The sequence below is a fragment of the Tiliqua scincoides genome, chromosome 1, assembly GCF_035046505.1.
Source record: "Tiliqua scincoides isolate rTilSci1 chromosome 1, rTilSci1.hap2, whole genome shotgun sequence".
Lineage (NCBI taxonomy): Eukaryota > Metazoa > Chordata > Lepidosauria > Squamata > Scincidae > Tiliqua > Tiliqua scincoides.
Window position 1 is genome coordinate 294064621 of NC_089821.1, and position 22585 is coordinate 294087205.

Genomic DNA, 22585 nt, shown 5'->3' on the forward strand with positions numbered 1-22585 from the left:
CTGCGGGATGCAGCATAGCCTATGCCAGCACTGTTGCATTGCCGCATGGGAATTTAGTTGGGGCATTTGGTGGGCCGCTGTGAGATACAGGAAGCTGGACTAGATGGGCCTATGGCCTGATCCAGTGGGGCTGTTCTTATGTTCTTAACTACAATTCCCAGAATGCCTTGCAGGTCTCTTGTTATCTGGTGTGCTCCCTGGGACATTTGGTGGGCCGCTGTGAGATACAGGAAGCTGGACTAGATGGGCCTATGGCCTGATCCAGTGGGGCTGTTCTTATGTTCTTAACTACAATTCCCAGAATGCCTTGCAGGTCTCTTGTTATCTGGTGTGCTCCCTGGGACATTTGGTGGGCCGCTGTGAGATACAGGAAGCTGGACTAGATGGGCCTATGGCCTGATCCAGTGGGGCTGTTCTTATGTTCTTATGTTCTTAGTTAGGATTGGGTTGCCTGTCTATAAAATCAGGACACAATTCTAGTTTACAGCCTTACTCGGCAGTAAGTTCCACTGTCCTCAGTGGGACTTACTTCTGAGTAGACATGCATTGAATTGTGCTCTCAATGTCAGAAAGCAAGCAAGCAAGCCCAGGGTTTTTTATTTTATTTTTCATTTTTAAGAGTTTGGGGTTCTTTTACTTTCTCATTTTTTCTTGCATTAAGCAATTTTACATCAGCAATAACAGAGGCAAAATTTGTCAGCTTCTCACCATTTCAAAGCCACAGAAGTTTGGTTTGTAGAACTAGAAGGAAAAAAAGAGGAAAAACAATAAAATTGCATGCAATGTGACATTTGCAAAGCTCTGCTGTACACTGAACATCACAACTGATAAAATAACACAGGCCTGCAAAATCGAAGGTCAGATAAAAATTTTTTTCAAAATTTATGATGGTTTCATGTGAATTTGGAGTGTTGATTCAAAAAAATGGCCTCAGTTTTGCCCCATCAGCTCTAGTGACAGAGATACGGCATAGCCTTGTTCATGAATGGTTTAAGCAGCTTCTTTGTGAGGAAACCATGGCACAGGCTTGGCTCAAATATACCCAGGAATAGGTCTAACTTTTAAGGAAGAAGTCTCTCTTCACCATTAAATCTGAGGCAACACTTTGCATACTTATTGTCCAGCAGGAACGTCCCTGGATGGACCACTAAGCCTTTTCTGTCCTGGAAAAACTCAATCAAGTCCAGGAAGCTCATGATGCATAGCTAAAGAAGAAGCTCCAAACTCCTTTGTTGCCCCAGCAATATTTTGTTTATGCAAATTCGTATTTATTCCCCTGCTCTAGCAAGCAGAACAGGGCCAGTTTTCTGTCTGCTAAGATGTACTTTGAGGTTTCTCCTCCATGTTGAGTCACTTCTGACTGGAGTGTCTATGCTGTGCTTTGCCGAGGAGCACAATCTTGCTCTATTTTTCTCTTCCGGAACCTGGAATCCTGCAGCCCTGCCTTGCTGCTCAGAAGGACTTCAAATCCAAAACCTCCTAAGGACTTCTTCAAAAGGAGTCAAAGCCATGGGGTCCAGGCCAAAAAATAGTGGGCTCCCTACCTCCTCTCCTGGAATGATGTAGTAATTTAATTTTAGAGGGAAGGAGGACATTTGTGTAGGCGGTGGTATCTGTTGAAACGCACCAGAAAGAAGGCTTCAGGTTCTGCAGCTCTGTTTCTAGGGCAGAGCTGGCAAAGGAAGAGGGACAGAAAATTCATTATTACAGACAGTTGCCCTTGAAACTGAGCCACAGAATCTTTTCCCAGGCACGACATCACAAGAGACAAAGACCATAGAGAAGACCATAGAGGTCAGTATAACATGAGAAAAAAAAACTGCTGTATAGGCTGTGTCTGCACCAGACTGTTGAAAGGAAGTACTTAAAGGAATATTAACTTATTAGAAGAAAAATTTGAAAGTAAAGCCCTTCAGGTGAGGAGCAAATTGCACCAGCTATTTGCAAGACATATTTGCAAGACACTCCAGGAAAAGGAAAAAGGGGGGGGGGAACAGCTATGGTAGCTGGAACACAAGTCTTAGCATTTGTTCACTGAAATGAACTATATACATGAATGTGCAATGTCCAGACCCAACATGTGCCAAGATTAAATCACCATCAGGAGGAGGTGTTCCCAACTCGCTATGAATATTTTTTTCCAGTTGCTTAAAACATTAGATCGTTTTCTTTGTTTGTTTTCAGAAGCATCTTTACGTACTGAAAGACGGTTGTCAGTCCGAAAGCCAAGATCTTCACTGATAAAAAGCCCCAGTGTAGTAAGGACGGCTAAATGATTATTTGTTAAAATGACGTTCACAAGTGCAAGATCATTACAATCTGTGGGAGAGAAAAGGTACATCTTTCTATAGACATGTGAAATTGCATATATATTTTATACCAGCGGTTCCCAAAATGGTGGGCGGCAACGCACCACAGGAAACAAAAGCAGGGCATTCCCCCTTAAGGGGAGTGTCCCGCTCTGATGGCAGCAATGGTGCTGATCTCTACTGAGGGGCTTGCTTTTTATCTGAGGGGCTGAGCTGGTCTCTTGCAGGCTCCCGGAGGCTTGCAGCCCCCTCTGATGTCCTCTGTGGCTGTGTAAACAATCCTTATCTCCGATCAGCAGCTACTTCTGTTTTCCCTCAAAAAATTGGAAGTAACTGCTGATGAGATTAAGGGCTACAAATCCAGAGAAAGATGGATGTTCCAATTAAAGTGTTCAGAATATGAAGCAATTACCGTAATTCAGGATGCTACAAATACTGCTAGATAGGTCAAACCATTTTATAGCGCGATGCATAAATCCATCTCTAGTCAGTCCTAGCCGTATTCCTGTAAATGCAAAAGCAGAAGTATACATACATATAAAAACAGAATCACAAAGAAAAGCCAAGTGTCTAGCAGCTATTTTATAAATGATATACTAGAGATACACGTGGAGCCTGTTTATCTGCGGATTTTTCATCTATAGATCTGGCTCAATGCAGGTCCCCTGAACCCACATCGAGCCAGACTTGGCTCCACCTGAGCCCTCCGCAGATTTGATTATCTGCATTTTTCAGTATCAGCGAGGGGTCTGAGAACGGATCCCCGGCGGACACTGAAGCCCCACCTGCATGGCTTGGGGCGCAATCCTAACCCCTTATTTCAGTGCTTTCCAGCACTGACATAAGGGCAATGCAGCTCTGAGCTAAGGGAACAAACATTCCCTTACTTTGAGGAGGCCTCCGTGAGTGACACCCAACTGCAGGATGCAGCACACGTCCCATTGGCACCACTATGCCAGTGCTGGAAAGCACTGACATAAGGGGCTAGGATTGCGCCCTTATTCTTCATCCAGGTAAAGACATTTCCATCTCCTTTTTTCGTTTCCTCCTTTGAACATAATATCCTCTTGCACCTTCCACTGAAGATCACATTTGACAGGCCCTGGCTCACAGGATCCAGTCACTGGAGTGGACCAAGGTAGAACTGAGTGGACAGGGCCATTATCAGAAAAAAAACAAAAGCAAAAAAGCATTCCTCACTGCTAAGTTTATCCAAAATCTGACTCAAAAGAACTGGACTTACAGCAGAATCTGATAGACACTGGCTAGCCAGACCTTCACATAAGTTATCATTGTCAGCATTTCAATCTGCTTATTATCAGACTCTGCAGGGCTGGTTGACAGTATTTTTCCACGTGCAGACACATGTCTGGAGTCATGTGGAAAATTATGTGTACCGTTCTGTTGCTTATGCAGGTTTTATTGAGCAGATGTCTCTTTCAGGATCTTTGCATTTTCAAACATATATCATGCCCCCACAGGACATTCAGATAAATGTAAGTAATTTACAGCCCGATCCCAACCAACTTTCCAGCACTGATGCAGCTGCAATGCAGACCCAATCTTAAGGAGGCTTCTGGGACTGCCCCCCAACACAGTATGCAACTCATGCCTCATTAGCATGGTGGCATCAGTGCTGGAAAGTCGGTTAGGATTGGGCGGTTAATAATAACAGCATTATGTGCGCTTGTGCCCCACCTCTGCAAGTGGTGAGAAGGTCAAGGAGCTGCAGCACAACCTGGTTTGGGCTTCCTTTGGTGGAAACATCACTGGCGCCTCAGTAATATTTGCTTCATTTACAAACATTCAGGTTTGAGCATTGGATGGAGTAAGTAGCATGTTCCTGCAAGCAACAGCCATTCTAGGATTGAACTATCAAACTAAAACCACAAGGGATATTGCACTTACCAGCAGGTCCTCCATTTGTAAATAGACCTATAATTGCTACATCATTTGCACATGGGCTTTTCGTGACTTTAAGATCCTGTACATATGGTATTACTGGCATAATGTTTGCTTTCTCACCAATCTCCCATTGAAGAATAGGTTCTGTGAAACAAAGAAAAAATGTTTTAATATGTAAGAAAGCAAGAATATATTAAGCTTTTCCTTAATAAGAGACCACAGTTCACAGTACTTGACTCTATTATTGAAACTGGTGAGGTTTGGTTGTCTTTTGACAGCTGTTCCCATAATCAGGATATCAAAAGCAGGTTGAGCACAAAAATAGGTGGACTAGAAGTTAAGGTCGTATGGATAAGAACATAAGAACAGCCCCACTGGATCAGGCCATAGGCCCAGTTTCCTGTATCTCATAGCGGCCCACCAAATGCCCCAGGAAGCACACCAGATAACAAGAGACCTCATCCTGGTGCCTTCCCTTGCATCTGGCAGTCAGACATAGCCCATTTCTAAAATCAGGAGATTGTACATGCACATCATGGCTTGTAACCCGTAATGGATTTTTCCTCCAGAAACTTGTCCAATTCCCTTTTAAAGGCGTGCAGGCCAGACGCCATCACCACATCCTGTGGCAAGGAGTTCCACAGACCAACCACACGCTGAGTAAAGAAATATTTTCTTTTGTCTGTTCTAACTCTTCCAACACTCAATTTTAGTGGATGTCCCCTGGTTCTGGTGTTATGTAAGAGTATAAAGAGCATCTCCCTATCCACTCTGTCCACCCCCTGCATAATTTTGTATGTCTCAATCATATCGCCCCTCAGGCGCCTCTTTTCTAGGCTGAAGAGGCCCAAACGCCATAGCCTTTCCTCATAAGGAAGGTGCCCCAGCCCCGTAATCATCTTAGTCGCTCTCTTTTGCACCTTTTCCATTTCCACTATGTCTTTTTTGAGATGTGGCGACCAGAACTGGACACAATACTCCAGGTGTGGCCTTACCATAGATTTGTACAACGGCATTATAATATTAGCTGTTTTGTTCTCAATACCTTTTCGAATGATCCCAAGCTTAGAATTGGCCTTCTTCACTGCCGCCGCACATTGGGTCGACACTTTCATCGACCTGTCCACCACCACCCCAAGATCTCTCCTGATCTGTCACAGACAGCTCAGAACCCATCAGCCTATATCTAAAGTTTTGATTTTTTTGCCCCAATGTGCATGACTTTACACTTAAGAGGGCCATCCTCAAAACATCCAGTGGAATGAAATGAAAATCCAAAATTTTAAAAGTCCATAATTTGCTGTTGATCTTTAAAAATTAAAGTTTTGAGGAGAAACTTACGTCCCAAGATGCTCTAATCCAGAACATAAATAAAAATCACCTAAGAACATAAGAACAACCCTGCTGGCTCAGGCCAAAGGCCCTTCTAGTCCAGCTTCCTGTATCTGAGTATCCTGTGTATCCTGTATCACAGTATCCTGTGGCCCACCAGATGCCTCAGGGAGTGCACAAGACCACAAGATACCTACATCCTGTTGCCACTCCCTTGCTCTGAAAATTCTTCATTGGTCAAATACTATTTACCAGGATGTTTTCCGAGTAAGTGGTGTGTTAGTAGAGGTGTTTGTTTCTGGCGATAGGATTATAGCCAAAATCTTACTGAACACAGTGGGTTTACATGTGAGTAAAATAACACCATTTTCAAACACCTCTACTTATAGCTATGGCTTGACATCAAACACCCCCTGGAGATGGCTGATCCAGCAGGGCTCTTCTTATGTTCTTATAAAAAGTCAAGGTCATCCTGGACCATTGAGGGTCTACCGGGTCCTTTTGTTTTGCTTGGTCTTGATTAATTTTTCCCGTCCTCCAAAGCTGAAAAAAACAACAGAAAACATGTCACATCCATCGTTAACTCGCCTGCGTGCACATGCTTATTTTCCTTTAAATATAGCGGTATCACTAGGAAGGCCCATAGCCAGGGAGACAGACCAGGGACAGACTGCACTTGCTCCCGGTGTGGAAGGGATTGTCACTCACGGATTGGCCTTTTCAGCCACACTAGACGCTGTGCCAGAACCACCTTTCAGAGCGCGATACCATAGTCTTTCGAGACTGAAGGTTGCCAATACATCACTAGGATGCCCAGATGGAGTACTAGGCCAACAGTCAATACTGTATTCAGAATGCTTTGCACTTAGTGCAGATTAATTTCACTGTGATCAAAATTATTTGGAAGCCCCCCAAACAACCAGTTTATACAAATGATGGCTTACCTCGAACAACATCCATTAAGGTTCCATGAGTAGTAAACATATCTAAACCATGATGCATGTTGAACTTCACGAACCATTGTTCTACTGGAGCAACATCTGCCTCAACAGAATATATAGAATATATACAAGACAGAGTTTAGCAATATACACAATTATATCTACACACTGTTTTCATATTGGATCTATTGTAATATACTGTTCTCTAGTGGACAAATTAAAAAAGCAAAAATGGGGCAATGAAAAGCCCTCTTGATCCCCACAGGTTAGGCTTGCGCCATCCTGCCAATGCCGAATCAAAATTTATAATAATTGTTTTGGATTTTATGATTTAGGATCACTTGAAGGACTATCATTTAACTGATTTATACAATGTTTGGTCAAAAGAGGAAGCACACAGTGTTTCTATAAGAACCAACTATAAAAGTGTGTTTGGAAGATCCAAAATACTGGTCACTGGTCAAGAGCCTTCAATTATAGGGACCTCATTAAAAATACTTATGTACTTACTGAGGGGGTACCAACATTTTTTTATATCTCTCTGATTAATTACTTTATAAACCTTTATAATATATCATTGGGACGCAAAATTTGAACAGTGAAGACAGAGGGCCCATACCCAGAGTTGGTGGAAGGTTTTCAAAACCATGCAGGATTGATAAATTGGGCTCTTTGTCAGATGACATTCCTTAGAAATAATAGATTGTGGTCATCAAGACAAGAGCTTTTCTGGTAGGATTCAGTCACAGAAACCCTCATACTTTTTCATATAACTTTATATAAATAATAGACACTTTGCCAGTCAAGAACTTATTGTGAATCAATTTCATTAGAAGAATCAACCAATGGACCTAAACCGAGGGTGAAACTCATCGTATGGGGAGAATCTTGCTCCCCAAGAAATTTGTCTAGTTTCATATAAACGTTTGGCTTTCCTTGAAAATTCTCAGATGTGTTGCCTCATGAAGAATAATCCTAAAAATGGCTTTTCACTCTTTTGAAATTTCAGTGCCAATTTTAGTGTCAAGTATTTTTATAAATTTTTAAAATAAGCAAATAAAATTAATGTCTTGTGTACTCAAATATGGAGAAGATACACCAAACAAACTCTTTAATCTTTCATTAATGTGGTTCATTATTTTACTAATCTACATCTTTCACTAGTTTACCAATCTAGAGAAAGGAACATCACCCCAGAAGCATCATATGGGGGGAATGAGTATTTTCTAACAGGTGTTCAGGCACAGAAACCATTTTTCTTAGGTGTAAAAGTTCATAATGTAATAATTAAGGACATTATCCAAACAAGCACATTTATGTTCAATCAATTTCCCTAGAATATTTAATATATCTATACCTATATCTATATCTATATTGCATTTAATTTGGGCTAAATTGTACCTAATATTTCTAAAAAGCTGTAAAATATCCTTAAAAGTTAAACAGGTGGAAAGTGGTTAAGAGATTAGCATGACAGAAGATGGTGAACAAACACGCAAGGGATAGAATCATCATATGTAAAATACAATGACCAGATTGTAGCACTGGCATGAATTAAACTAAGAAAACTTCAGTCACCTATAAAAAGAAATATCCAACAATTATAAGCATCACTCACCTGTATTGAATGTAATCGCTTCTCGGGGGATTTCAATCGACCATGAATCCAAACCTTCTAGCTTTTGTTTAAGAAATTAAGTTAATAAATTTTTTTCAGATTTAAAATCTTGAAGAATCACATTATTTTAATCTGATTTTTCAGATACTTCATTAATGCCAGTGACTGGTGGTATGGTCAAAGAAATTTAAATTTTGATCGTAAAGATCTGGGTGGGTTCAAATTCCTTCTCAGTTGTGAAACTTACTGGATCATCTTGGCCTAGTAATTTAGCCTAACTACCAATTGTGCTGGAATGGGGCTAAAAATACCTTTGTATTTGCTTCACCAAGCTCCGTGGGAGAACTACGAGATGAAAAGTAGTAGACTCTTCTTAGTTATACAAATCGGCACACAGCAACATATGAATTCTAGCTAGCATCCAGACAAGCTAATAATAAGGGTGGCATATTCTGTGGTACTATTAACAGGCTTGCTTTAGATATTTCACACAATAGATTGACAAAGATTGTTTATTTTTATATTTTTACCATATAAGCAACATCAGTTAGATCTTTGGCCCCAGGAACCAAAATATTTTCAGCCATCTCTGACAGGTAATGATGGGGAAGGATTTAATTCTGCCACAAAAAATGTCCAAATTTTTATTTCTGAGGGTGCCAACAGTCCACAACTGAACATTGTCCAAAATGCTTTGAGGCCCCTGGCAGCCTAGTATGTTAAAAGAAAAATTGAAAGTACACTTGGATTTTGCAGAAAAAGCCCCATGATCAAGACGTTACTTTCCTGCCTTCTCTTTCTCATTGCTTTCCCTCAAAGTTCATGTGAGTTTGCATTCTCGGGTAATAATATTCACATGTATTCCTTCAGAGGAGGAGGAACACAAGAAAAGCCCTGCTAGATCAAGTCAAAGCCCATCTAGTCCAGCTTCCTGTATCACACAGTGGCAAGGAGTTCCACAGGCATCCTGTGTTCCACAGACTAATTACACGCTGCGTTAAGAAATATTTTCTTTTGTCTGTCCTGTGGTATTATAATATTAGAAGTTTTATTCTCAGTACCTTTTCTAATGATACCTAGAATGGAATTAGCCTTCTTTACTACCGCCGCACACTGGGTTAACCCATTCAGCTGTCCACCAGTACCCCAAGATCTCTCTCCTGATCCATCATAGACTGGTCAGAACCCATTAGCATATATGTATTTAGATTCGTTAGGCACTGGGGAACGTTTTGGGACAAGCGGGGCCTGTACAAGAGGGACGGCCTTCACTTGAACCAGAATGGAACCAGACTGCTGGCGCATAACATTAAAAAGGTGGCAGAGCAGCTTTTAAACTGATCCCTGGGGAAGGCTGACAGGAGCCAAGGGGCATCCGGTTTAGGAATCCTCATCCCTATGGGACGAGGATGGGGAGGTTAGAGAACAACAGGACAAAGGCAGAATAGGAGAAGAAATTGGGAATGGTAGCGTGTTGGGATGTGATAGACGGTTTGGCACAATGAGAGGATGCAGGGACAAAGGAGCGAATAAGCAGCCCATCCTGGGGCATTCCATGTACAAATGCTTTTATGCAAATGCCCGAAGTCTACGAGCAAAGATGGGAGAACTGGAATGTCTGGTGACTAGGGAAAACATTCACATAGTGGGCATAACAGAAACCTGGTGGAATGCGGAGAATCAGTGGGATACCACAACCCCGGGCTATAAACTCTACAGAAGGGACAGGCAGGGGTGTATTGGAGGTGGGGTGGCCATTTATGTTAAGGAAGGGATAGAATCCAGCAAAGTAGAGATTGAAGGTGGGTCCGACTCCACCGTAGAATCTCTGTGGGTTAAATTAACAGGCCTGTGGAGCGATGTAATACGAGGGGCGTACTATCGTCCTCCAGACCAGAAATCGGAAGGGGACCTTGAAATGAGGAAACAGATCAGGGAGGTGACAAGGAGGGACAGGGTTTTAATCATGGGGGACTTCAATTTTCCTCATATTGACTGGGTCAATTTGTGTTCTGGTCACGCAAAGGAGACAGGATTCCTTGATGTGCTAAATGACTGTGCCTTAGAGCAGCTAGTCATGGAGCCCACCAGAGAACAGGTGACTCTGGATTTAATATTGTGCGGTACTCAGGACCTGGTTAGAGATGTCAATGTTACGGAGCCATTGGGGAACAGTGATCATGCTGCGATCCATTTCGACCTGCACGTCGGGGGAAGAATACCCATCAAATCTCCCTCAAAAACCCTTGACTTCCAACAGGAGGACTTCCCTCAGATAAGGAGGCTGGTTAGAAGGAGGTTGAAAGGGAAGGTAAAAAGAGTCCAATCTCTCCAGAGTGCATGGAGGCTGCTTAAAACAACAGTAATAGAGGCCCAGCAGAGGTGTATACCACAAAGAAAGAAGGGTTCCACTAAATCCAGGAGGGTGCCCGCATGGCTAACCAGCCAAGTGAGAGAGGCTGTAAAGGCAAGGAAGCTTCCTTCTGTAAATGGAAGTATTGCCCTAATGAGGAGAATAAAAAGGAACATAAACTGTGGCAAAAGAAATGTAAGAAGGTGATATAGGAGGCCAAGCGAGACTATGAGGAACACATGGCCAGTAACATTAAGGGGAATAATAAAAGCTTCTTCAAATATGTTAGAAGCAGGACACCCGCCAGAGAAGCGGTTGGCCTTCTGGATGGTGAGGGAGGGAAAGGGGAGATAAAAGGAGACTTAGAGATGGCAGAAAAATTAAATGAGTTCATTGCATCTGTCTTCACAGCAGAAGACCTCAGGCAGATACCGCTGCCTGAACGGCCCCTCCTGACCAAGGAATTAAGTCAGATAGAGGTTGAAAGAGAAGATGTTTCAGACCTCATTGATAAATTAAAGATCAATAAGTCACCGGGCCCTGATAGCATCCACCCAAGAGTTATTAAGGAATTGAAGAATGAAGTTGCTAATCTCTTGACTAAAATATGCAACTTGTCCCTCAAAAAGGCCACGGTGCCAGAAGATTGGAGAATAGCAAATGTCATGCCGATCTTTCAAAAGGGAAAGAGGGGGGACCTGGGAAACTATAAGCCAGTCAGCCTAACATCTATACCGGGTAAGATGGTGGAATGCCTCTTCAAAGATAGGATCTCAAAACACATAGACGAACAGGTGTTGCTGAGGGAGAGTCAGCATGGCTTCTGTAAGGGTAGGTCTTGCCTCACGAACCTTATAGAATTCTTTGAAAAGGTCAACAGGCATGTGGATGTGGGAGAACCCGTGGACATTATATATCTGAACTTTCAGAAGGCGTTTGACACGGTCCCTCACCAAAGGCTACTGAAAAAACTCCACAGTCAGGGAATTAGATGACAGGTCCTCTCATGGATTGAGAACTGGTTGGAGGCCAGGAAACAGAGAGTAGGTGTCAATGGGCAATTTTCACAATGGAGAGAGGTGAAAAGCATTGTGCCCCAAGGATCTGTCCTGGGACCGGTGCTTTTCAACCTCTTCATTAATGACCTGGAGACAGGGTTGAGCAGTGAAGTGGCTAAGTTTGCAGACGACACCAAACTATTCCGAGTGGTGAAGACCAGAAGTGATTGTGAGGAGCTCCAGAAGGATCTCTCCAGACTGGCAGAATGGGCAGCAAAATGGCAGATGCGCTTCAATTTCAGTAAGTGTAAGGTCCAGCACATTGGGGCAAAAAATCAAAACTTCACATATAGGCTGATGGGTTCTGAGCTGTCTGTGACAGATCAGGAGAAAGATCTTGGGGTGATGGTGGACAGGTCGATGAAAGTGTTGACCCAATGTGCGGCAGCAGTGAAGAAGGCCAATTCTATGCTTGGGATCATTAGAAAAGGTATTGAGAACAAAACGGCTAATATTATAATGCCGTTGTACAAATCTATGGTAAGGCCACACCTGGAGTATTGTGTCCAGTTCTGGTCGCAGCATCTCAAAAAAGACATAGTGGAAATGGAAAAGGTGCAAAAGAAAGCGACTAAGATGATTACTGGGCTGTGGCACCTTCCTTTTGAGGAAAGGCTATGGCGTTTGGGCCTCTTCAGCCTAGAAAAGAGGCGCCTGAGGGGGGACATGATTGAGACATACAAACATATGCATGGGAAGGACAGAGTGGATAGAGAGATGCTCTTTACCCTCTCACACAACACCAGAACCAGGGGACATCCACTAAAATTGAGTGTTGGGAGAGTTAGAACAGACGAAAGAAAATATTTCTTTACTCAGCGTGTGGTTGGTCTGTGGAACTCCTTGCTGCAGGATGTGGTGATGGCGTCTGGCCTGGACACCTTTAAAAGGGGATTGGACAAGTTTCTGGAGGAAAAATCCATTATGGGTTACAAGCCATGATGTGTATGTGCAACTTCCTGATTTTAGAAATGGGCTATGTCAGCATGCCAGATGCAAGGGAGGGCACCAGTATGCAGGTCTCTTGTTGTCTTGTGAGCTGCTTGGGGCATTTTGGTGGGCCGCTGTGAGATACAGGAAGCTGGACTAGATGGGCCTATGGCCTGATCCAGTGGGGCTGTTCTTATGTGAAGATTTCATTTTTTTGCCCCAATATGGATTACTTTACACTTACTCACATTGCAACACATCTGCCATTTTGCTGCCCATTCTCCCAGTTTGGAGAGATCCTTCTGGAGCTCCTCACAAACCCTTCACCACACAAAAATGTTTAGTGTTGCCCGCAAACTTAACCCACATTTATGAAGAGGTTGAAGAGCACCGGTCTCAGGACATTTCCTTGGAGCACTCCACTTTTCACCTCCCTCCACTGTGAGAATTGCCCATTGACACCCACTCTCTGTTTCCTGGTCCTCAACCAGTTCCTAATCCATGAAAGGACCTGACCTCTAATTCCATGACTGTGGAGTTCTGTCAGCAGCCTTTGGTGAGGGACTGTGTCAAATGCCTTCTGAAAGTTCAGATATATAATATCCACAGGTTCTCCCACAACCTGTTGTCCTTTTTGCCTGTTGACTTTTTTGAAAAATTCTAAAAGGTTTGTGAGGCAAGGTTTTCCCTTATGGAAGCCATGCTGATACAGAAGCCATGCTGAGGAAAGTTAAGTCGGAATCTGTTCTGACTGCTGCTTTTTCTAGTGAGACTCCACCATTGCTTGTCATTTCTTCTTAACAAGTCCTACCTAACCTTCCAGCACCAATGCAGCCATGCCAATGGGGTGTGCGCTGTATCCTGTGGTGTGAAGGCAGTCACAGAGGCATCCTCAAAGTAAGGCAATGCTTGTTTAGAGCTGCATTACAGCTGCATCAGCGCTGAAAAGTTGGATAGGATTGGATCCAAAATTGATTTGCCATAGCATTTGTTTTACCAGATTCATTTTGAAGTAGAAGACTTCTGAGTAGCTACTGTTGAAGATCTGTATGCTGGGAGCAAGGCCTACTGAAGTATAGAGCAGTAGATTCTTCTTTCTGTTTTCTTTGGTGTCCTCTTCATCAATGTTATATAAATGACAGATTATTACCTTTGACAAGTGAAAGAATTCCAAGCATTAGTATCTGAATAAGAGATTCTCAACATCTGGCACAACTAAATTCTTAAATGACAGGGGGCTTCCCTGAGCCTCAGAATGCCTTATATGGGCAAAAAAAAGTCACTTCTGGTTTCCCTCTGGAAACCAGAAGTTGCACTTTTTTTTTTTTTTTTGGCCTTTTTGGCCATTCTGAAGCCCACAGAGGCCACAAGCAGATGTGTGCAGCCTCTATGGGCTTCAGAAAGCCTCCAGTAGCAAATGGAACACAACTCCGTTTGCCTTTCAGAGGGTTTAAATGGGCCCAAACTGCAGATTTAATTATCCGCAGTTTTAATATCCGGGGGGGGGGGGGTCTGAGAACGGATCCCCTGTGGATACCAAGGCCCCACCTGTAATCTTAGATTTTAACAGTCCTGTATATGCCTCAACCTGTTGAATGTCTCTGTATTCATGTTGTAGGTACTTGGAAAAAAGTGAGTTGAGCTATAATGAATAAATAATATATTTGCTTGGGCAAGAATATCAGGAGATAGAAGAAGAGGCATAATGGGGCAGTCAAGAGACTTATGCCACTGCTACACGTGGCACACGTCTATAAACGGGAGCATCCCCTAAAGGTTCCTGCATTCACTGAGTGAATGGGGAACAAGGGAGAAATTGCTACACAAAGCAACAGGACTCAGTGGCTTCTCTGCTTCTCTTCCTCCATCTTCATCAGTGCAGGGGGTGGGTCATGGCAGCAGCTGCCCTTCCTCCTACCCTTTGAGGTTGCAAGTGGGAGGAGCTCCAACTTGTGCCACATGCATTCACCAACAAAAAGGGCAGCAAGAGCCGCTGCTGCCCATCACTGTCAGTAAGCTTGGGGGGCCCAATTGTAGCGAGGCGCTAAAGCAAGACTCGGTAGGCAAGAGTGATGATCATTTCCAAGCCTTTATTCCATTCCCCTCAACCAGCGTCTCAAGGGATTCCTTTCCAAGCGTTGAGAGTGAGCGTGAGAGTGAGAATGTGGGAATTCCTCCTCTCCAGTCTGAATCCCTCTCTTTTATTACAATTTGAGTTCCCTCTTTGAGACGCATACATTTCTCATTGGCTCGGGATAGTCTTAGACATTTGATTGGTAAGGTTCAAGTCACCAGTTTTTCAAATAAGGCAATTCCATACATTTTAACCAGATACAATTTAAAGAGTTGAACAACCAGTAACTTCAATTGTGCTCAAAACTGACCGTTTGGCCTTATCTCTCAATATATCAATGGACTTTGTTACAAAAGCTATCTGTTTTCTATCTGGTCTGACGTCAGTGTTTCTGTTCTCTGGTTCCCAGCAAACGTGTGGGGCTTTTGCTAACTTGTATTAAACTGGACCCTTTGCTATTTCATGTCCCATTATATCTGCATCCCGTGTCTTGGTAAAGATGTATAGTGGTGTGTGTTCATATAAATACAAGCAAAAATTCTCATTTATAAGGAAAGATTTTAAAAAAGAAATCTCTCTCTTATTCATTTGAACCCACATTACCATGCTCTGCTCATGTCATCATAATGTTGCGAGTTGGGGTAGTTATCTCTAAAATGTAACTTTCCATGGGGTTTGCGGGCTCAGCTAAAAAAAACTGCTGCCTTATGCTTCTCCTCTGGGAACCTGACCTATGATGCTAACCAGAAATGGCTTTGTTATCTCTTCTGAGACCCTTTTAATGCAGTTAGGCAATTACAACTTACTTAGGATAGTTTTATATGTTAGTTACACTTGTTTAGGCACAAAACTGGTTTAAAATATTGAAGAATAAGTAAAAGCAAGGAAAATAAAGAGGAATGAACTGACTAGTGTTCTTCTATAATATTGCTATGAGACCCCGTGCAATCATCTACCCATATGCATATATAAGGGGTTTTTTTTAGCTTGAAGCAAATACTGTCCTGTGGTTTGAAAAGCAAAACAGACAGATTTTAAAACCGCAAACCTTTCCCCCCCCTTTTCTTTGAGAACAAAGGCCTGTTGATTGTGCCTGCATATTCTTATCAAAATGTCCTGCTGTGTCAAGAACATCTTGTCTGCCAAGTTTTAGCCAAGTGGCTTGGATTTCAAATGGAACAAAAAAAATTTTTTCTGTTCACTGGCTTGCACATATAGACACAGACGGACCAGAAGCTCTGTAGAAGCTGAGGTGAGCATCCCCTATTAAACTTATACTTATAGCATAACATAACTAACAATCCTTCCATACTGTCCATCACAATGAGCTATAGGTGCTAGTTCAGGGCTTTGCCCCATGGCCTCCATCAACCTGGCATTTGAGTTCACCACTGTCCCTCTCCCCACTCATGGACATTTGGTTCATCCTCCTCAAAGCAGCTATTGGGAATGCCCAATCACTCTTCTTTCTTTAAAAGCTGCATTTTAGCTGCTTGCTGGAAGGCAAGCAATGTGGTAGCCATATTGACCTCTCTGGGGACAATATTCCAGACCAGCCACCACAGGTGAACACACATTTAAGTCATAGTGATGACCATGGAAAGTGATGTAGTCAGGCTGAACTCTCACACTGAAATCAACTGGACTTTCAAAATGCTTATATCTAGTGTGCCTCACAGGAGCTCTCTGTTGCTTTTGTGTGAAGTACAATAATATACAATCTCTGAGCAAATGGAAAATTGTGATGAATGTCTAGAGCAGGCACTATTTATTCATTCTTTATCCTTGAACGCCTTGAGTCCTATATATACACCTCAACCTGTTGAACGTCTCTGTATGTATGAATAATAAATTGTGACTAGTGACACATCACTAGGAACTTACCAAATTGCCTGATTCAAGGAACAATTTAATTGCTTGAGGCTTTTCGCTAAGAAGATGCACCAAATGGTAGCAGGAGAAACTTGAACTGGCTGCATCTAATAGAGAGACAAATACTATGGTTACTGTACTATCTTTTGAAAATTGTCAGTTATGTGCCCTACGTTTGTAAAAAGTAAAACGAGTTATACTGAAACAGATCAAATATGAAAACATGCTTTGAGACAGAATATGAAAGCAACGACAAGTGTGGAGAAGGACTTCTTTGGATAAATCCATGGAGGACAGATCTGTCAATGGTGACCAGACATTATGGCTATGCACTACCTCTGAGTTCATTGGCAGTCTGCTTCAGAACTGCCTCCACCAGTTGTAGTGGAACAATGATGGGAGAGAAAGATCTCTTTCTCTCCTGCTTGTGGACTTCCCAGAGGCAGCTGGTGAGCCATCATGGGAAACAGAATGCTGGACTAGATGGGCCTCCGCAGGGCTTTTCTTAAGTTCTTATCACTGTAACTCAGGGCACCTGCTTTGTGTGACAAGAATCCCAGTGTTAAATCCCTAAAATCTCCAGGTAGAGCTTGGTAAGACCCCTGAAATTCAGAAGAGCCACTACCTGTCAGTGTAGACCTGTGGTTCCCAAACTGTGGGTCACAGTTTTTGGTAGGTCACCAAAGGGTGATGGAAAGATCAGATAACTAATTGCCTCAAGCCCTGAGGCTATTCAAAAATCAGATGCTGTAGTTGCTAATTATCCTGCAAACTCCGTTCCTGCAGTTTACAAGCTTGTGTAAATATAGGGAGATAAATATTTGAGGGTCTTTTTTTCTGGGTATTATTAATAATAAATAAATATTTCTAGATCTGCTTTTAAAAAAAAAAAAAAAAGTCTGGTAAACCTAGGTGGGTCCCATTAGAATGTTATTTTAAAAAGTGGGTCCTGGTGCTCAAAAGTTTGGGAACCACTCATATAGCCAGCACTGAGCTAGATGAACAGTAGCCTGCCTAGGCTACTAGCATCTGCCTATCAGATGTTCAAGATACGTTGTCATCATCAGCATCTTATCAGGAATTGCCTCAAGCAAAGAGTTTTATTTGTTGTGTTGGCATATTTATTTTACTATGTAAAATATGTTTCTCATAGTTTTGGAGAAAAAACCAAAGCGGTGTGCCTAGTTACACATTCCCGAGTACCATCAGTGTGGCTCATATGATCTCCAGACAGACTGCATGCTTGTGGCAACACCATTTAGCAAGCACCTCCTACTCCCTGTGTGAAAATACACACAGAAATAACACAGCAAAGCAGAGTGGAGTGGTTGGAAGGTATCTCAAGCATGAAGTTTCTGAGCACGAAGGAGCTTCTTGAAGTAAAAACGTAAAAAGAATCTTGTTGGATCAGATCAATGGTCCATCTAATGCAGTATCAGGTTTCCAACAGCAGCCAGCCGGATGTTTTCAGAAGCCCATAGGATGCGAAAATAAATAGGATGTGAAAATAATAACCGTCCTTCGTTGTTTGTCTTCAACACCCATGTTCAGAATGAAACATGGAGGTTCCATTCAGTTATTAGAGCTAATGATTCAGCCATGCCTTGTCTCCTAAATGAATTATCTAATCCCCTCTAAAGTATCTAAGTCAGTGGCTGTTGCCACTGTGTTATATTCAGGCCAGTGGCATCCTTCTTGTGGAATAGCCTTTGCTCTTTGGAATTACAAATTAAATATGCACAGTCCCTCAAAGTGGATGTGCAAGTTCCTATTTTAAAAGTGCAAATTGTGTCACTTTTAACAAAATATTTTTCCTCATGGAGTGCTTCGCAAATGAGAGCAACTGAAAATGCATGGCTACAACACCTCTTTAGGGTGCAATGCCCTAGGCTTATCAGTAAAGAAGGATTCTCAATCTAATAGCCATAAGATAGGCAAGACATTAGAAAGTAGATATAATGGAAATTCAAACTTGCCTCTTAGGTTGTAAGTTACTCCCGATTCAGTCATTGGTATTTTTAAAATGGCTACAATCACAGTATGAAACCACAGCAACTCCATCTGTATAGTAAAAAAAACAAAAAAAACAAATGTGCAGTCTAAGCAGTTCTTAATGTTCCATCCCACTCTCCCAACATGCAGTCACACCTTAAGATGACCAAGAAACACAATTCAGGGTAAGAAGGCTATGCAGATCAGAGCAGCAGGCTTGGTTCTTCCTTTGAGGCTGCAATCTGGGACACAGTGGAACAGGCAAAACTTGCTTTTCATTCCAAATGTTGGAAAGACCAGTGCAGGAGGCAGATTTAGCCCCTGCCCCAATGAGTTCTTAGTTCTTGCCTTTACGTTCTCCAATATAAGTGAACAGCTGTAATCTACATCACTGAAGGAATGGAACATCTACAACAGTGTTTCTCATTCAGTGGTACAGGTACTACTGTAGTCTGTGGAATTCCTTGCCACAGGATGTGTTGATGGAATCTGGCCTACATGACTTTAAAAGAGGATTGGACAAGTTTCTGGAGGAAAAATCAATCACAGGTTACAAGCCATGTTGTTTATGTGCAACCTCCTGATTTTAGAAATGGGCTATGTCAGAATGCCAGATGCAAGGAAGGGCACCAGGATGCAGGTCTCTTGTTATCTGGTGTGCTCCCTGGGGCATTTGGTGGGCCGCTGTGAGATACAGGAAGCCGGACTAGATGGGCCTATGGCCTGATCCAGTGGGACAGTACCACTGGTGGTACTTGAGAATGTGTCTGCTGGTACTCATTGGACACCGGCCACCCCGCAGCAAGACCAGGAACTCTATGCAACCAACAGCAGTAGGAGGCTCAACTCAGCAGGCAGAGCTCCAAAGCATGCTTTTCCAAAAGCTCTCCTGTCCATCCTGAGCCTCTTTCTGGTGTTTGTTGTGTCGCATCTCGCCTCCCAACTCAGAACTAACTGGCAATGTTATCACCAGTTTCTTCAGTGACTCATCAGATAGGGGGACCATGTGAAGTGGTACAGCAGAGGACAAGCTTTGAGAAACACTGATCTACGTAGAATGTGAAAACTTTTAGACCTTTATCTCCATCTTGTTTTAACAGTTAAGCTTATTATAAATTCTTATTGTTGAATACTTATATACCGCTTTTCAACCAAAACGTTCACAAAGCAGTTTACAGAGAAAATCAAATAACTAAATGGCTCTCCCATCCCAAATGGACTCACAATTTAAAAAGAGGCACACTGACACTGGCAACAGCCACTAGAACATAACATAAGAACATAAGAACAGCCCCACTGGATCAGGCCATAGGCCCATCTAGTCTAGCTTCCTGTATCTCACAGCGGCCCACCAAATGCCCCAGGGAGCACACCAGATAACAAGAGACCTCATCCTGGTGCCCTCCCTTGCATCTGGCATTCTGACTTAACCCATTTCTAAAATCAGGAGGTTGCGCATACACATCATGGCTTGTACCCCGTAATGGATTTTTCCTCCAGAAACCTGTCCAATCCCCTTTTAAAGGCATCCAGGCTAGACGCCATCACCACTTCCTGTGGCAAGGAGTTCCACAGACCAACCACACGCTGAGTAAAGAAATATTTTCTTTCGTCTGTTCTAACTCTCTCAACACTCAATTTTAGTGAATGTCCCCTGGTTCTGGTGTTATGTGAGAGTGTAAAGAGCATCTTCCTATCCACTCTGTCCATCCCCTGCATAATTTTGTATGTCTCAATCATGTCCCCCCTCAGGTGTCTCTTTTCTAGGCTGAAGAGGCCCAAACGCCATAGCCTTTCCTCATAAGGAAGGTGCCCCAGTCCCGTAATCATCTTAGTCGCTCTCTTTTGCACCTTTTCCATTTCCACTATGTCTTTTTTGAGATGCGGTGACCAGAACTGGACACAATACTCCAGGTGTGGCTTTACCATAGATTTGTACAATGGCATTATAATACTAGCCGTTTTGTTCTCAATACCCTTCCTAATGATTCCAAGCATAGAATTGGCCTTCTTCACTGCCGCCGCACATTGGGTCGACACTTTCATCGACCTGTCCACCACCACCCCAAGATCGCTCTCCTGTTCTGTCACAGACAGCTCAGAACCCATCAGCCTATATCTAAAGTTTTGATTTTTTGCCCCAATGTGCATGACTTTACACTTACTGACATTGAAGCGCATCTCCATTTTGCTGCCCATTCTGCCAGTCTGGAGAGATCCTTCTAGAGCTCCTCACAATCACTTCTGGTCTTCACCACTTGGAAAAGTTTGGTGTTGTCCGCAAACTTAGCCACCTCACTGCTCAACCCTGTCTCCAGGTCATTTATGAAGAGGTTGAAAAGCACCGGTCCCAGGACAGATCTTTGGGGCACACCGCTTTTCACCTCTCTCCATTGTGAAAATTGCCCATTGACACCCACTCTCTGTTTCCTGGCCTCCAACCAGTTCTCAATCCATGAGAGGACCTGTCCTCTAATTCCCTGACTGTGGAGTTTTTTCAGTAGCCTTTGGTGAGGGACCGTGTCAAACGCCTTCTGAAAGTCCAGATATATAATGTCCACGGGTTCTCCCATATCCACATGCCTGTTGACCTTTTCAAAGAATTCTATAAGGTTAATGAGGCAGGACTTACCCTTACAGAAGCCATGCTGATTCTCCCTCAGCAAGGCCTGTTCGTCTATGTGTTTTGAGATCCTATCTTTGATGAGGCATTCCACCATCTTACCCGATATAGATGTTAGGCTGACCGGCCTATAGTTTCCCAGGTCCCCCCTCTTTCCCTTTTTAAAAATAGGCGTGACATTTGCTATCCTCCAATCTTCTGGCACCGTGGCCGTTTTGAGGGCCATTCTGCTGGGGTGAATAGGGACAAATATATTCTGCTGGGGTGAAGAGGGACAGTTACTCCCTCCTCCTGCTACACGTAGGCAGTGCACCACTTGAAAAAGTGCCTCTTTGCTGGTGTGTTTCACTGTGCATTCGTCTTTAACCACTGGTTTCGTAAACCACAAATAGCCAAATACAGGTTCTGCTCAGAGGACACTCATATTCAAGATTGGCCTTATGCTTATGGATGTGTGGCTAGCACACATTCTGGCTCCTCCCCCTCATGCCCTGGTGCTGCTTCTTAATCATGGTGATGGGGTCATACTAAAGCAAACTTCTACATGCTCTTAAAATAGTATAGGGCAGCCTGACCCTCAGCCTCGGCAGCACTGCTTGCTCATGCGCTGCCTGGGCAATGGCAAACTGGCTGTAAGCTGCCAGATGACTAGTGCCGGTGGGGAGGCTTGCGCCATTCTACGCAGTGAGAGTGGCGCATGGTAATCTCCCTGCCAAGCTGTGGGAAGGTGTTTTCTGGGCAGGAGGAAGGAAGGGAGGGGGCAAAATGGAGCAGAGTGATGGTGGTCTGGAGAGCACAGGCACAGGAGGGGTGAGAGGCAGAGGCTGCTGCCAGATCTGATCCCCCTCCCAAACCTCAGAGTCCAACATGGGTCTCCTTGGTGCTGCACTCACTAAATAGCGGGTGCAGCTCCAAGCAGACCCATTGGGCCTGCTGGAGCTCTACACAGGGACAGGGAACTGATGTTCTCTTACTCCAGCTGCTGCTCTGGCCCTACAGGATACAGTGGCAGCTGCTTTGACACTTCTGTACCTTGTGGCACCAGGGCAGCATAGGATTGGGCCCTAAGTATACCACAAGGTTGCAATCTTATCCACACTTACCTGGGAGAAAGCCCCATTGACTATAATGGGACTTCTGAGTAGATGTGTATAGGATTGGGCTCTAATATACTTAAAATATAAGTGATGGACTGGTGTTTTAACTGAATGTAATTTTAATTGTTTAATGCCCCTGGCTACCTCAGAATGCCAGGTGCAAGGAAGTGGCAACAGGACACAGGTATCTCATCTTGTATTGTGATTTTAAGGTTGTTTTAATGTTTATATGTAAACTATTGTTTTAAATGCACAGTTTTATGTTTTGAAAGCCATTTTGGGGAGAAAAGTGGGATATAAATTGAATAAAATAGATGACAGCTGGTTTGAGAGCTAGATTTCCGCACTCTGAGAGGTAGCAAGATGGAAAATATTCTATAGGTCCACAACCATTTCCTCAAATCAGTACACTCTCCATTTTCTTTGACTTGCAGGTTTTCCTTCACCCGCTACTTACAACATGGCTTCTCCAACTACAGAA

The 22585-nt window shown here is 43.2% G+C and overlaps 1 protein-coding gene across 1 annotated transcript in view; it reads right to left on the reverse strand.

The window, feature by feature from the left end:
- CATSPERB (cation channel sperm associated auxiliary subunit beta) overlaps nt 1–15879 on the reverse strand; it is a 52794-nt gene extending 36915 nt beyond the window's left edge. The window contains exons 1-8 of the mRNA XM_066624034.1: nt 15820–15879; nt 13444–13596; nt 8106–8166; nt 6491–6586; nt 4218–4358; nt 2722–2814; nt 2201–2319; nt 709–741 (exon numbers count right to left, since the gene is read on the reverse strand). Coding sequence (XP_066480131.1) covers nt 709–741; nt 2201–2319; nt 2722–2814; nt 4218–4358; nt 6491–6586; nt 8106–8166; nt 13444–13596; nt 15820–15879 — 756 coding nt within the window. The remainder of the gene's footprint in view (nt 1–708; nt 742–2200; nt 2320–2721; nt 2815–4217; nt 4359–6490; nt 6587–8105; nt 8167–13443; nt 13597–15819) is intronic.
- Between the last annotated feature and the right edge of the window lie 6706 nt (nt 15880–22585).